This window comes from Candoia aspera, chromosome 2, assembly GCF_035149785.1.
Source record: "Candoia aspera isolate rCanAsp1 chromosome 2, rCanAsp1.hap2, whole genome shotgun sequence".
NCBI classification, from domain to species: Eukaryota; Metazoa; Chordata; class Lepidosauria; order Squamata; family Boidae; genus Candoia; species Candoia aspera.
Genome location: NC_086154.1, coordinates 2698362 through 2714793, shown reverse-complemented (window position 1 = coordinate 2714793; position 16432 = coordinate 2698362). Strand labels below are relative to the sequence as shown.

The following is a 16432-nucleotide window of genomic DNA, read 5'->3' as shown; positions in this document are numbered from 1 at the left end:
CCGACTCAGCTGGAACCCAGAGAAGCCCCGGACTTCTGGCCTGATAGGACCAGGCCCCCTTCGGAGTCCGGCAGCCCAAGCCTGCGGTTCCCCGGGGCCTTGAGAAGGCTTCAGAGGGCATCTAGTCCACCCCCTCCAGGCACGCAGAGAAAGAGAGAGCCTGGCTGAGAGTTGCGGGGAGGGCAAAGAAAGGGGGGTCCCTTCTGGGGCCTGCAGGGACCCCCCGGAGCTGCTGCCCCCCAAGACCGAAAGGATCCCCCGCCCCCTTTCTCCGCTTCCTTCTCTGCTCCGAACTATCTCCTCCACCGGGCGAATCAGGAGAGACTCTGCCCGGAGACCGATGACGCTGCAGGAGCGAGAATTCCCATTGGTCCTTCTGCTTTCTGGGCACTCCCAAGTGCGAAGTCTCAGAAAAAGCGCTCCCTCCCCCATCCAGAGCCTCCGATTCCGCCTCGGGGGCTGGGAGCATCTCCGTCCCCCTCCCCTCTCTATTTGGGATACCCATGTGGGGCAGCCCCATGGGCTCTGCCGGGGTCCCCCTGCTGCTGCTGCTGCTGCTGCTGGTGGGGGCGCTGTGCCGGATCCCCGGAAGCGAAGGGGGGAAGGAGCCCCCCGGTAAGGAGGGGGCTGGGCGGGTCCCCCTGATGCTGGGGGGAGGGGGGGAAAGGGGCTGGGACCCCCAGGAGGGACTTTGGGGAAGGGGCCGAGGGCAAGAGAGGGGGGAGCCTGCAGGAGCCTCGATCTCCGCGGGGTCTCTGCCCCCCCTCCCCACAGCCCCCCAGGAGGACGGAGAGGGACCCCCTTTCGAGACACAGCCGGGGCCCCTCCCTCACCCCCCCCCCCCATGGCTGGACCTTCCGGGGCCTCAAGAGTTTGTTGCGTTAAAAGAGGAGGGAGAAAGCGAAAGGGAAAGCGGGAAACTGTATAAATCCAAAAAGCCGTTTAAGAAAAAAGTGCTTTTAGGGAAAAGTATTTTTCCTGCAACAGAAACGTGTTTTTCTTTAAGAATCTCCATTTAGAGGCTCTCCCCCAGGGAGCCCCCTCCACCCTCCCCCTCCCCCTCCCCGTGTGGGTCCCTCCTCCAGTCGCGGCCGGGAGCGATGGGCTTGGGACTCCCTCCTGACGGCCTTCCTCCTCCTCCTCCTCCTCCTCCGCAGCCCATTTCTTGTACCAGGGGAAGATAGAGTGCCGCTTCCTGAACGGGACGCAGCGGGTGCGCTACCTGGAGAGCTACTTCTACGACCGGCAGGAGATTGACCGCTTCGACAGCGACCTCGGGAAGTACGTGGCCGTGACCGAGTTGGGGCAGCGGGATGCCGACTATTGGAACAGCGATAAGGACCTCCTGCAGTACAAGAGGGCCGAAGTGGATCGCCTCTGCCGGCACAACTATGACGTTTTCCGTGAGAATCATGTGATTGGCCGGAGGGGTGAGTCCGGGAGGGAGGGAGGGGCTTCGGGGGGGGGATGCAGAAGGGACCCCCCCTTCCTTAATCCATTAAATGTATGAAGATTCTCCCTCATGGACTTTTCCCGCCTAATCGGGCGAGTTTTAGAGAGCAGCTGCGGAAATTTTGGTTGTTTGTGGGTTGCAGTTTTTTGGGGCTCCTTTTGGGCTATGAAGGGGCGTGTTGGGCTGTAGAAATTCTGGGCCTCTGGCCGCCCTGCTTTGCTCCTCCTTTATTCCGCGCTCCCAGATCTACGGAATATCCCTCTCCTTCACGGGATCCAGAGTCGGGATCCAGACTCTCCCTGCGCGGAATCAGGGATCCCTTTGATTCCCTCCGGAAAAGGGCCCAAAGATGACTTTTTGTGGTGTGGGGGAACCCAGCAACGTCTCTCTCCTCCCAAATAGATCCTTAGCGATTGATCGATCGATTGAGGGGCCTCCCGGTCCCCCTTTCTGGCCAGGAGCCCATGGCTCTCCTCCTCTTTTCCTCCTGGGCCCCGTTTAAGGACAAAAATGAATTTCCAAAGGACTGAAAAGTCTCCTGTCCTTCTGCCCTTTCTCTGGACATTTTCCTTCTTTTCCTTCTCTATTCTGTATTCAGACTTATTTGGAGTCCGGCACTTCTAAATCCAACAAACAAAGAAATAGAGGAAATGATCTAGAAATCATACTTCTGATTCCGTGTTTAAACCAAGACGCAGACCTCAGTCCTACGGAATGGTTTAGGGGCTTTTCCCCCTGCCTGAGAAAAAGCTGATTCAAAGCTGAGAAACATTGTTAGGCCAATCGAAGCCACTATGTCAGCTGAGAGCAGGGCCCACTCCCCCTTGGCACTGAAGGGATTGCCTAGTCTGGCCATGGAGCTTCTGCAAGAAACCAGCAAGGCTCGGAGAGCACCAAGGACCCCACCCTTGCTTGGCCAATTTTGGGGGCCCGGGAGAAAAGCCCCCCTTGGAAGCACCTTTTTCGTGACAGACCCAGCTTCCCCTTCAGCAGAATCACTTCCGTCTCATAGCTGGAAAGTTCCTGATTTGGGGGAAGAGTTTAAAGAAACCCATTAAAATCTTGATTCTCTCTCCCAGATTTCTTGCACATGGCCTAAATTAATTTTTGCATTTTTATTTTTATTTATTTTTATTTACATTTTTATTTGTTTATAATATAAATGATATTATAAAATAATATTTTATTTATATTTTATTTTTGGTCTCCCCCCGAAATTCCCCCAAAGGACCCCCAGCATCGATCCGGCACAGCGCAAGATCCCCGAGAAGCTCTTCTGTCCATCTGGCTCCGAAAGGGGAATTCGGAACTTGTTAGTCTTCTGAGGGGGGATGAATCTTCCCTGAGAGGACTTGAGCAATTGAGAGAAGTGAACAGCTACCCCTGATTGTTGCTCCTTTGCCCTTTCCTTAAAAAAAGTCTTCCTGTTGATTCTGCCTAAAACTATAGCCACATCACACTTTGGCCCCTTTTTCCGCTTTTTTCCCCTTTAATTTCATTCTGTTATTTTCCGCTTATTTCTGTGTTTTCTCCAGATCAAGTGGGATTTTATTCATTTTACAGAATCTTCTGTCACTGGCTTTTTAGTCCTCTGAAAACCTTCATTGTTTAAGGCAATCATGTCCAACCCAAGGCCCACAGGCAGCTGCAGCCCTGAACAGCTAGTAATGCGGCCCCAAAAAATCATAAACTCTTAACATTAGTTTGCAATTTTTTTCCTGCCTTGATTGCGTGGTGCTCGAGGGCGGACTGCGTAGGCAGAAACAACGGAACGCTGTGTAGGGGAGCGGGCGGTGCAGTGCTGATGCCACCGTCGCCCGCTGCACACGTGAGCTTGTGGCGACATGGCATGATATATAATATTTCAACCTACCTAGACGCGTTCTGTGACAACGATTACACTTTGATTATAACACTTTGCTTTGTTTATTTGCCTGCCTAGCAATTTACGATCAATGTGTTATTTCTTAAAAAAGATCTTTATTCCTAAATAAATGTATTCCAGCATGGCTTCAACATCGTTTCAACAAAAAACAGAACCCAAAAAAGAAAGGAAAAAAACAAAAATCGCCGATGAAGGAAGATTATTCAGTAAAAAATGGACAGTTGAGTACTTTTTTGTCGAGACAAATACTAAGGCACTGTGCTTAATTTATAGGGAAATGTGTCAGTTTTCAAAGACTACCATTTGAAATGGCATTATACGGAAAAACGTGCTGCCAGATTCAAAGCATATCAAGGAATTTGTCATAATGACAAATTAGCAGAACTGAAAAAAAGTCTATCGTCTCAACTATTTTCTTTCAAAGAAGTCACAACTCATAAGGACTCTATTGTAAAAGCTAGTTATTTGGTAGCAAATCTGACTGCAAAAAATCAAATCCATTTGCCGATGGTGAGTGTATTAAGCAATGTATGGAAAGCGTGGCAGATATAATTTGTCCTGATAAAAACAGCGATTTTTCTAAAGTCATTTTGTCTCACCAGACTATAGCCAGGCGAACTGAAGCAACAGGAAAATCTGTCAAGAGAGGTTTGAAGGGTAAAGCTGCTACCTTCAAATTTCATGCTTTGGACGACTGGGGAAGGCCATGGCAAACCACCCCGCTAAAGCCTGCCAAGAAAACGTCGCGGAAGTGGCCTCCCCCCGAGGGTCAGACGTGACTCGGTGCTTGCCGAGGGGACCTTTCCCACCTGCTCTGGTGATGGATGGAAGTACCGATGCTCCAGATATGGCTCAACTTGCCACTTTTATTAGAGGCGTTGATAACGAATATAATGTCACTGAAGGAATGGCTTCTTTGGTGCCGTTAAAGGACACGGCTAAATCGCTTGATTTGTACGAAGCAGTAAAAACGATATCAAAGCGATTTTCTTTAACCACTGTCAACATACCTGGTATATCTACTGATGGCGCCCCAGTGACGGTTGTGAAAGTGGGGGACCTACAAAATTGATAGAAGAGGATGCAAGTGCCACCGGGCAACTCACGTTTGATGAAGTATCACTGCCTTCTACATCAAGAAAATCATGTGTGAAAGCTTTAAAGGTGGATAATTTTTGGTTTGGGGACGTTGATTTGGTATCCAGAGAATTGCTGGATGGTTTTCACCCACTGCCTTATTGCCCCTTGTGGCTCTGTGGTGGTGAATGCCACATCACATGCGGGGCTTATTTTATTGCACGCTGACAGAAGGAATGGGGAGTCAAAGATCTTTTCTGTGCGCAGAAAAATTAATGCTGCTTTCCTTCCTTCTGGCTGAGATGCTCTCTTAGGTCAATTGCAACCTGCAGTCCTTCTGGATGTTTCTTTTCGGAATCTAACCTGTTCGGTCGATGTGTCTTTTGTGTGCCCCACGAAACGCTTTTCTTCCCCGGTGAGCGGCATCGCCTCAATCCCTTGTGCTGGTTCATTGTCGCTCCCAACGGTTCCTCCTCACGTCCTTTACACTCCTGAGCCCGGCTGGACCTGGTGCTTTTCCGGGTCTGCTTTTTTTTATTGCCACTTTTGCTTCTTGGATAGTTGCAGGTTTGCTTAGTATATGTCCACGTTGGGCATTAAAATCCTTTGATAACCAGCCTTCCAAGATATTTCTTCAGGGCAGCTTCATCGATGTCAGCCATGGAATATAATTATTTTGAAAAAGCTGCCAATTCTTCCATGATTTCTGATCGTTGGTGTAACAATTGCTGATCTTGTCTGCGTTTCTTTCTTTTTTCGAAGCTGAAAGCCTGGGAAATTTCCTGGTTTATTCACATGTTCAAAGTTCTTTTGTTTGCCAATTTTATTTTCTCTTAGCTTCTTCCATTCTTTCATCGGGTGTCTTTTGGGGTTACGTCTGCGCTCGTATTTTGGCAACTAATTGTTCCTCCCTTTTAGTATTTTCTCTTCTTTGTTTTGCTGTCAGTTTAATAAACAGCCCCCCATATACCCTTTCCTTGTTTCCCAAATGGTTGTGTCAGAGATTCCTGTTTACTTTGGAAAAGAAATGCAATTCCTCCTGGCATTTCTGTAGGATGGAGCCATGAGGTCGCAACACATCATTTGTCCCCCATCTGAAAGGAAGTTTTGCTCCAGAGCACCACGCATATAATATCGGATTATGCTCCATGAATGTCCTTGGAGGGATTTGCCCCTCGTGAATAGGGGGCGCTAAAGTCTCGGAGGCCGAACAGGCGTCTCTTCCGGAGTCGGACTGATGCCTGGCCGGGAAGAAGGTCCGGCCTCTCTCGGTTGGGTTTTGCAGTCTCCAAACGTCCATCGGGGCCAGTCCGCGTTTCCTGCCTTGAGTCGATTTATTTAAATTCAGACCTGAGAGTCCACTGGTGTCTCCAAAGACAATATTTCACCTTCTTCCAATTCTGTTAATTTTTGAAAAAATCTTCTAGAATTAATCTTTGCTCTTATTTGGTAGAGGCCAAGTTTATTATTTTGTCTCCATTCTGTAATTTAAAAATTAAAATCCTTCCTGCTTTTGGCCCTGCTGATTCTCCCACATCCCTCCTTCTCCTCCTGCTTCCCCCCCAGCCAAGCCCACCGTCACCATCTCCCCCACCAAGGCGGACCCCGCGTCCCCCAACACCATCCTCCTCTGCACCGCGACGGGCTTTTACCCCCTGGAGATCGACATCTGGTGGCTGAAGAACGGGCGGCCGGAGAAGGAGGGCGTCGCCTTTGGGGAGGAGCTGCAGAACGGAGACTGGACCTACCAGCGCCAGGTGATGCTGGAGACCCGGCCCAAGCGGGGGGACGTCTACGCTTGCCAGGTGGGGCACGCCAGCCTGGAGGCCCCTGTCACCGTCCAGTGGGGTAAGCCCCTCCCTGCCCTCCCCTCCCTGCCATCCTGCCCAGGAAGGGGGCACCGCTGGGGCTGGCAAGACCATTCTGGAGTGCAGAGCCAGAACGGACCCCCCGGAGGAAGCTGGCCCTGATCCTCCTGCTCAGGCCGGGCTCCTTCTCCCTCTCCCTCCCCAGAGCCACGTTCCTCCAACTCTGCCAGGAGCAAACTCTGGACGGGGGCCGTGGGGGCCGTGCTGGGGGTGGCCTTCCTGGCTGTGGGGCTCTCCCTCTACCTGAAGAGCAAGAAAGGTGAGTCTTTGGGGCTGGATAAGGAGAGATGGGGAGGGGATCATGTAGGGGCGGCATCTGATCAAGATGGCATAGAAGGTCTTCCTGGACCCCCCCAGTCCCAAGGCTGGTGGCCCCACTGAGCCACCACAGATCCTCCGATGGCACCAAACAGCCATAGAAAGAGGGAAATCCTTGGGGGGATCCCTTGAGGGCATGATCCTGAATAAATCGTTGCCCAGATTGATGAGAAATTTCTTTAGGAAGCTTTATTCTTGGAGAGGCTGTAAGAGACTATAATGCAACATATTATGGGCTGTCAGTTGAGAGTGGGACCCCTAAGCGCTCCAGACCTTTTTCAGTATTGGTTGTCTCTCTCTCTCTCTCACTTTCTTTTCAGCAACCTCCATCCAACAACCTGCAGGTGAGCGCTTTGCATTCCCCTCCAGTAACTAACGGGTTTAATTCTGTCTTCTCCCCAAAAATACCTCTTAAGTAACTGCAGGAGCCTTGAATGATGCGCAAATCCTCCTTGCTGGGAATTGGGCTCCTTTAGCTTCTGCAGCAAAACTTTCCAAGATTATCTGGATCCCCCAAATCTTTTTCTGAGGTCTTTGGTCACTTTTTCTTCCAGGGGACCCCAAAATGTGATGCAGTTAAAAACAAAAACACAAACATTTTCCAGGATGTTTCCCACTTTTGGGAAATTGCAAAATGGAAGGAAAGGAGGGGGACCATTCAGGGTATTGGGGGAAGGGGATGGAGCACCCCAAATGTGTGGGCTGCCCTTCCTACCTGCCCCCCTTTGCCATTTCACATAAGTTCTCGTAAGTTGCACCAGGCTCCGTCCTTCCCTGCCACCCCCATCGTAGCACCACCTTCTTGGTTAATACAGGGTTGAATATCTGTGGGGGGGGAGGCCTCCTCTCTTGATTAATCCCTTAATTAAGCCAATTAGGGATAAATTCCACATCAGCAACATCACGCTGGAGCCTCCCTTTGCAGCCCCTCGGCTGACCTCGGACCCCCTTCGAGTCCCGGGACATAAGAGTGGGAGGAATCCCTGGTCCTTCGCAGCCTTTTCCTCCCTGAAAGGGGCGGATTCTCCCTCCATCCGGTCCCTGCCCATCAACCACCCCCTGCAGGGTGGGCCTTCCTTGGGGGAGCTGAATGGGAAGGGGAGGGGAAGCCCACCCCGTGTTTTTTCTGCAGACTCTCCCAAAAGATCTTACCTATATTTAATTGAAGGTTTTACCATATATTCTAATTTTCTCCCATATCGCTTTTTTTTACAGCACTCATGAGTTAATCCTGCTATCGCTTCCTGCTGTCAGATGCAAAAGGATGTTTTTTCAGGAGCGGATGAATTTCTGCCTCTTTTGCAACCCTTGAAGGGTGGAAGTTCGAGGCGGTGGGTTGGCGAGAGGAGGAGAATCGCAGCCTGGACCTTCCCCTGCCAAGACCCACCAGCTTCCTTCCACGCCTCTTTTTCTTTTGCGGGAGGGGAAATCGGGAGGGGAGTAGAGGCCATCTAGTCTGTCCCCAGGAACTCTTGGCCTGCCTGTTGCTGCAGACCCCCCAACCTCTCCTGCTCAGCACAGACCCCCATTCAGTGCAATGGCTGCAACCATCCACCCCACAGCCCCTTAACCCAAAATCCATCTGGTGCTTATTCCAGCCCACTGGATCCGGAGAGATCCCAGATGCTCTGCATACTGAGATCCCCCCTTTCTGAGAAGTGATCTTGCGGATCAACCGCTGTCTGCCCAGCAGAGCCCAACCTCTTTTCCCGTCCTTGGATCCCCCCTCGTTTCTCAGCTTTGAATCCACAGGAATTCATGTTGCAGTTCTCCTCTGAGTTAATTTCCTTTGCTTTTCTTTGCTATAAATCAATAAACTTCAGACTGCAGGAAAACCCTGGAATGATGTGAGTTGATGCTGTCTGAATAGTGTCATCTCAGCTCCACCTTCTCTCCAGGTCAGAAGCCATTTGATTAAAGTGGTTAAGGTGCTGGGCTAGAAACCAGGAGTCTGAGAGTTCTAATCTCACCTTAGGCACAAAAGCCGGCTGGGTGACCTTGGGCCAGTCCCTCCCTCTCAGCCCAGCCCACCTCACAAGGTTGCTGTTGGGGGGAAAATAGGAGGAGGAAGGAGTATTCGGTATGCTTGCCGCCTTGAGTTATTTATAAAAATAATAAAGGTGGTATAAAAATTTTAAAAATTCCCTCCCTCCCTGAATTTCTGATCTTCTGTTTGCTCCCCTCCAAGAGGGATGTGGAGGGTCTGCAATCCCCCCCCCCAGATCAGAGGCTTCTCCCAAACCCAGCAGGGAGGGGTTGGACGGTTGCAGGCTCAGGGGCCCCGTGGAGAAGGTCCCCTTCCTCGGATGGAGCACTTGATGGAGGGAAGGTGAAGAGGGGTCCAGGGGCCACTTTCTCAGTAGGGGGTCAGGAGGGGACCCCCTGAAAGATTTGGGTGGGATCTGGACCAAGGAAGGGGTCAGCAGGGAGGGGGACCAATCTGAAGATGATCCCGAACTGTTCAGGGAGCTAAAACCGGAAAGGGATTGCGAAGCGCTGCAAAGATGGCAGGAGATGCCGTGTCCTTCTGGGGATGTCTGTGCAGCGTCTTTTAAATGAGTTTGGGTGTGGTCTGTCCTTGCGTGCCAGGAGGTGTGGACGATGGCTGTGTGTCCATGCCTTGTTTCCTGAGTCTCCAGGTTTGCAGAAAATCCTTCAGGGTCCCCTCAGGGTGGTATATTTTATTGTACTTTGTTTCTCCCAAGGACTGTGATGACTGATATTTGGGGGGCTCAGTGGGGAGGCGGAGGGGCCTCCTCGTCTCAGGTCCTTCCTGCGAGCCACGGGGAATCTGACTGTGCTGGCCGCCCCAGGACAGGACAGTCGGATCAGCCCTGTCAATCAACGTAGGAGGGGCGGAGACCGATGGATGGCCTCTGCATGGCCCACTGGGAGGGGGAGCCAGGAGGGCCTTTCTCAGCCCCCTCCACTTTCCTGATGGGGCTCCCTGGGGGAGAGCTGGGGGGGCTACGAAAGGCCCCCGCCCAATCCCCTCAAAGTCCCACCCTTCGGGGTGTGGGAGGAAGGCCCCAATCCGCCCAAGGAGGAGAAGCTCCAACACCTTCCTTTGGCAGCACTGGCCCACCCCGCAGGGCTGTCGCTCTCTCAAGATGCTCTCTCAAGACGCCCCCTGGAGGAGGTAGGGGGAAGCATGTGGGTCCCAGTGGGGCTCCCTGGGGGAGACAGAGAGTTGCTGGGGCTCTGGAGGGGGGGGGAAGGGGAGGAGCTTCCTGGTGAGTTTCCGCCATCATCCCAGGGTAGAGAAAGGCAGGCAGAAGCTCAACCAGTGCAGCAGTATTATCCACACCTCCCTCTCCCTCTTCCTTGGGAGGGAAATGAGGAAGGGGGCACAATAAGGCTCTCTGGACTGATCCTCCTGGGCTCCCCTGGCCCTTCCCCATCCTTGCAGGCCCCCAAGACCACCTCACAGGGAGGGTCTCCAGCGCCTTCACAAAAGGGAAAGTTGGGGAACCCAATTTCGGAGGAGCAACTCAGACCCCCCCTTTTGTTTGCTGTCTGCCCTCGGCCTCACTAAGGCGTGATTTGAGCAATTAAAAAGGCTTCAAAATACAGGGTGCTGCAGGAGGGCTGGAGTTTCACTTCCGCAGCACCAGGTGGCAGGGACAGGCTGAGATTCCTTGCATCCACCCAGGGGAAAACAACAACAACAACAACACACACACACACACAAACACGGATTGGCTGTGAGAAGGGAATGGGAGGTAGCTGAAGGGAGACAGCGCACCCTCTCCCATCCCAAAGGCTACTTTCTAAAGAAAGAACAGAAGAGAACAGCCTCCTAGTCCTCATGAGGATCAAGCCAATTAGAGCTTCTGTGAGGGATACAGTCTGCGCCCCAGCTGGGCAAAGGGGTCCCTTTGCCGGATGCTGAAGGTCCTGTCCCTTGTCTGAGGGCACTGAAACCTTTTTCCTCATGTCTGGGAGAATTTTGACTTCTTTTTCATGCAGCTGGGCTCGCTTACTAAAGCCACTCATGGTGCTTGGAGGCCATTGGCTGCCCTCCTGTGGCCCAGGAGGATCTCCCCTGCACAGGTGGCTTGGGGGAATCCAAAACGCTTAAAAGAGAACAGTTGGAGAGGGATTTGGAGGTCATCTAGCCAACCCCAAGCCCCAAGGTTAGAGGGGGTATGATTTTAAATCATTGTTGGCTGTTTTTCTGGAGTTTTGATGACTGTGTGTGACTGTTCCCTATATTTTTCTTGTGGGCCATGCAGACTGTACCTGACTGGGGCAGCCCATATTTCATTAATGAACCAGTAAACAAACAAATAAATCAGAACACCACCGATGGCCACCCAGCCCCTGCTGAGGGACCCCCAGCCACGGAGAGACTCCATGTCCAGACAAAATTGGTCTCCTGGTCCATTGCAGCCTGGGGGCTTCTTCCGGAGCCTTCCGACCCTTCGGGGAGGGTCTGCGTGGGGCGGATCGAGAGGAGGAGGAGACGCCTCCCCTCCCCCAAAGGCTTCCCTGGGCAGTTGGGGGGCCGCTGGGAGAGCAGAGGGCTGGGCTGGGTGGGCCGGGGTGGGACCCCGCATGGCAGGGTGTGGCGGGCAGACGGAACAACCTCGAGGAACGGGAGGAAGAGCCACCACCGAGACAGAGGGCAGATAAAAGCAATCCGAGTCCGGGCCAGAAACGGTAACCTGAGAAAGCGTCTCAGGCATGACCCTCCCTGGTACTCACGAAGATGAAGATAAAGATAAAGGGAGGAAATGGAAGCACATTCAGACATGCAAGTTCTTTTTTCTATAACATTGTAAAAGCAGGATTAGCCTGCAAAGCTTTGTTTTCCAGTCTGGTCGACCTCGAAGGGCTGACACTCGGCTTCTGTTCTTGGGGTGATCCTGTCTTCTAACTCTACATTTCCAGGGCCTCTGACCATTCCAGATCCAATTTTCTTTCCAGGCCCTCCTGAGGGGGAGCGGCTGTGGGTTCAAAGCCTGCCAATTCCAGGGAGCTTCCACCATTACGCCTGAGTGGGGTTGTGTTGCCGCAGGTAGAGTGAGTTCCTTTGCGATTTGGGGGTCCCCTTGGAGTTAGGGGCCCTTAGTCATTTCTCAGCTGGACTACTGCAATGCGCTCTACGTGGGGCTGCCCTTGAAGAGCACCCAGAAGCTGCAGCCGGTCCAGAGTGCAGCATTTGAGGACTGGGGATGCGCTTTGAGGCACCCATGCGACGCCTCCCCTGCGAAAGCTGCACCGGTGCCGCCTCTGGGCGCAATTCAAGGCGCTGGTTGTCACCCTTGGAGCTCTGCGTGGGTCGGGGCCTGGGTGTCCGTGGGACTGCCGTTTCCCAGCAACATTTGCCCCCCAGTGAGGAAGATCGAGGCTTTTGAACTGTGGTGCTGGAGGAAAATCCTGAGAGTGCCTTGGACTGCAGGAAGATCAAACCAGTCCATCCTCCAGGAAATAAAGCCAGACTGCTCACTGGAGGGAATGAAATTAAAGGCATTTTAATATACATTAATTTATATTATATATACATTATATATAATATATATATAATATATAATGTAACACAAAGATTGTTGTCTTCCACTCTTGAACTTGTATCCATATCCAGTTCTTGTGATAATTTGGCTGAGGGGGGTTCAAGCCCATGCAGAACAGCAACGGGGACAGTGCATCACCTTGGTATATGCCACACTTGATGGCCACGTGTGTGGGCTGTCTTGAGTTGACTTCCAGTGTTGTCTTTCACAATCCCACTGAGTTCTTGAGGAAGGTCCTTGGTGTCCTGTTGCCTTTGTAGAGCACCAGGCATTGCCAGGTCAATGTGTGTGGCATTGAGTTGTAGGCTTTCCTGCAGTCAATCCAGGCTATGCTCAGATTGGTCTGTCTAGACCTTGAGTCTCAGGCAACTGCTCTATCTATGAGCAACTGGTGCTTGGAGCCTCTGGTGTTGTTCCCAATGCCCTTCTGAGCTGTGCTCATGTTCTGGCCCATGTGGTCCTGCAGCTTGGTGGCTAAGATGCCTGATAGGACTTTCCATGTTGTGGGGAGGCACGTTATTGGCTGGTAGTTGGACGGTGTTGTTCCCTTGTGGGGGTCTTTCATGATCAGCACTGTCCTACCCTGTGTTAGCCAGTCTGGGTGGGAGCCTGCTGCTAGCAGCTGGTTCACCTCTGCAATTTTTCAAGTATCTCATGTACAGTGACCAGTCCTGTGCAAGCCAACCATATTCTATAAACTAAACAAAGACATACTTGTCTCCACTTAGAAAGGGCATGTCTGATGGACACAGTCACTGAGAAGTGTTGTGATAGAACAACACAAATTCCATTCCTGACAAGCAGAGGAGAAAAAGTCCTGATGAAATGGTCTGCGTTCTCCGTGTCTGAAGCAATGAGGCCAATCAAGGTCCAACTGAAATAGAGGGGAGCCGAGTACTGGATTCCTTCTTTGGGGACGATCTGGTAGCAAAAGGGGAATTGCGTTTTATCATTCAGCACATGTGATACAACTTTATCAGTGACCTGAAAAAGAAAGGAATACAGAAAAGGAATGGAAGTATATTTTCCTGTTGGCTAATAAGGTAATCTTTTTGCTGTCCTGGTTAACCCATGCTATTGGTCACTATGAGCCCATAAGACCTAAATGCATATCAGCCCAAGGAGCACTTTACAGATGAGAAGTAATAGGCAAACACAAATGGTCAACTTACCGTGAGATACTGTAAGGATGCCTAAGACCAAATAAAAGACTCAGACTCTAAATCAAGTTTAAGCTCTGGCTTGTATTTAGAATAGGATGCACACCAGTAAAAAGCTGAGAGTGAGGGAAGCAGCCAAAAGCTGAATTAAATAGCCTCGCGCCAAACAGCGCTCCACCCCCCCACTCCCCGGGTGTGCCCCACGAGTTCCCCGGAGTGACAGGCCATCAAGACTTGATAGGTGAGAGGTCGTCCAGCCCCATTCGCCCCGGGCATCGCCCCGTTTATCTTCCTGCGAGGTGATGGTCCATTACCGGGCGATTAGACCTCGATATTCCTCGAAAGCCCGGACGCGCCTTTCCGAACCTCGCCCTGATCCTTTCTTGATCAGGGGCGTCAATGGCCGATTACCGGGCGATGGGACCTTGTTTGTTCAGTAGATCTCCCAACCCCATTACCTTCTTTGTCCGGTTTATCGCCCGCACCTCTCCAGCCATTGACACGCATCCACGCTTTGTCATGCGAGCCGTTACGATGTCGCAAACATCGCAACGGTGATCGTGACAGATGCTAGAATTTTGTCAAGGGGAATGCAAAATAAAATCAAGAGCAGAACTGGTGATGAGGGATATAGTTGTCCATGGTTCTCTTATCTACAGTTATTAGAAAGATTTAAAGTAGGCAAAAGAGGTTATGGCTTTGAACACTGTAAGACTGAGCTGGAAACAGAATGGCGTACAAACGATGAACACGTCACTGCTGAAATGTATACACTTTTATGGGAATGTGAAGCAGAAGGACAAGTGAAAGAATGTGTGATTAAGTGGGCTAAAAATTTTGGTTATAATATATAAATGGAACAATGGGAAAATACGTGGCTGAAAGGATTGAAATTTACACCGGTATAATCTTAAAGAGAATTGTTATAAAATGAGGTACTGTTGGTATATGACACCAGCGAAATTGCCAAGAATGTATAAAGGCACTTCAAATTTATGTTGGAAATGTGAACAAGAAGAAGGGACGTTTTATCATGCTTGGTGGGTGTGTAAAAAATCTGGACAATTCTGGATTCAGATACACAGACTGATTCAGAGGCTATTAAAGACTGATACACAATTGAGGCCAGAGGTTTTTCTTTTGGGATTGATGGACAAAGAGTTGGAAAAGTCATGGAACTTGGTCTTTGTACATGATAACTGCAGCAAGATTGTTGCATGCACAAAGACGGAAAGATTCGGCATTACCCACAGTGGAGGAATGGATGGTGAAGAGGATGGAAGTTGCTGAGATGGCTCAATTGACCTCTCTGATCAGAGAAAAGAGCATACCGATGTTTTTTGCTGACTGGAAACCCCGTATGGACGTGCTGCATCAAACAATGAAAAACGGAGCCATCCTGTGACTTAGGTGGGGTAGCAGGTAAGCCACAGTGAAGGTCAGGTAAATGTGGAGTCCTGGGTGCTCCCTGAGCCGTGTTGCTTTCTTGCAGATGTTTCATTGCCAGACTAGGCAACAGCTTCATGTGAATTAGAGGGTTGCCCATCTCGGGCATGTTCATCCATCCTTCTTTCCCTTTGAATGGGTTTAAAGGAACTGTGGGGAAAAGGACTTGGCAGAGTTTCCAGGTGAAGAGTCTGGCTTCAACCCAATTGCAACCGAAGGGACGAGCGCCAGCCTTGAAGCAGGCTTCTCGCACCAGTCTTACCAGGACATTCCCATAGCAGCTCCCATGGATCCCTGTATTCAGGAAGCTTGCCCCCTCCCTCCTTCCCACTAAGGCAATGGCTTCCTTTAAAGGAGGCAGGAAGGGCAGGAAGTAACTGGAGAGCTATTGCTCATGGGTATGTATGTGCACAGCATTTCCTTGTCTGTCATGTCTAAATATCAGTGCATTTCTCTGTCTGTGCAGGAGGCACCCACTGTCCTTTGGTGAGATCCCCTCCAGTGCGCACCATTTAATAAATACTGCAGTCCGGCCTTGATTGTTTGTTTTGGGTGCTGCATTTGATTCCACCCCATGCTGATCTCTTCATTGCCTTGGTGAAGGATCTCCCTCGCTCCGTCAAGGTCATCCCTTATACTCTCCACCCCTGACCTCCTGATCCAGGGGTGCTCTGGCCTTCTGGGAGCAACAGTGCCAGGCACAGGAAGCCCTGCAGGGGACAGACAGTTGTCAGCCAAGGACAGTGACTTCAGTGACGTTTCAGCACCCAAGAAGTTGATCGCTTCCCCCCAGGATTGCACATGATGATCCGGCACCAGGAGCAACCATGCCGAGGAGCTGCCTGCATGCCCTCTCTGAAGCAGAAACAGAGGCACTTCGGGAATGCCTTGACGAAAATCCAAAGTGGAGGTTCGTCCAGCATTCCTCCTCCCCTGCAGGGAGGCTATTGGCAAGGAAGACGTCTGGGGGGCTCTGCCTTCATTCGGATTTCAGAACCCTGAACGAGATCGTGTTTGTGGGTGAAAGCGGCCTAGGATCGGCTCCTCTCGTAGGACCCTCTTTAAGGATGGGTGGACTTTCTTAGTTCACCTGACCTGATAATACTGTATGTAATTTAACTAGCCATATTTTCCCACTCTTAAGCCAATAAGCCCAACTATAGAACAGGGAAATGAAATGCTGGTAACTGAAGCTAAATTTCAGAGCCCCAGACCAGTGTCATTCATGAGGGGGCAACAGGTGTGTCAGAAGGACATCAACAGTCATAGCACAATGTGAAAACCGCTGCTTTCCTGGGTGCAGCACGGCACTGCATGCAAAACCAGGGGGGCAAAACTTGCAGCATGATGGTGCAATGGCACAACGGCACAATGACACTTGTGTCATTCTGAGGAAGACGGTGAAAGCTTTTGGGTGCCGTTGCCAAAAGCCTGGACTGGATATACCAGAATCAGCCCATGTGGGAGAAACGGGGCAAGAACTCTTTAGGGTAAAACGTGGCTTAAGACATCTTATGATCTTGGCAGGAGTGACTACAGGGAGGTAAAAAAACTCAGGAAGTTGGCCACAAACACACAAACACACCCTGCCCCCTTTTCATGTGCAACAAACAAAAGAAGTGGGTGGGGGTTTGATTGTGTGATTGCAGACCCCATCTTGACTTTTTTTAAGCCCCTGCCCATATTTTCATCAAGGTTATGTCCATATT

The 16432-nt window shown here is 51.0% G+C and overlaps 1 protein-coding gene across 1 annotated transcript in view; it reads left to right on the top strand.

Annotated features, from left to right (window-relative positions):
* Positions 1-487: 487 nt before the first annotated feature.
* Positions 488-16432, top strand: part of LOC134488815 (H-2 class II histocompatibility antigen, E-S beta chain-like) — a 96321-nt gene continuing 80376 nt past the window's right edge. Inside the window, exons 1-2 of the mRNA XM_063291153.1 lie at positions 488-615; positions 1158-1396. Of these exons, the coding sequence (XP_063147223.1) occupies positions 504-615; positions 1158-1396 (351 nt within the window). The 5' untranslated portion in view covers positions 488-503. The remainder of the gene's footprint in view (positions 616-1157; positions 1397-16432) is intronic.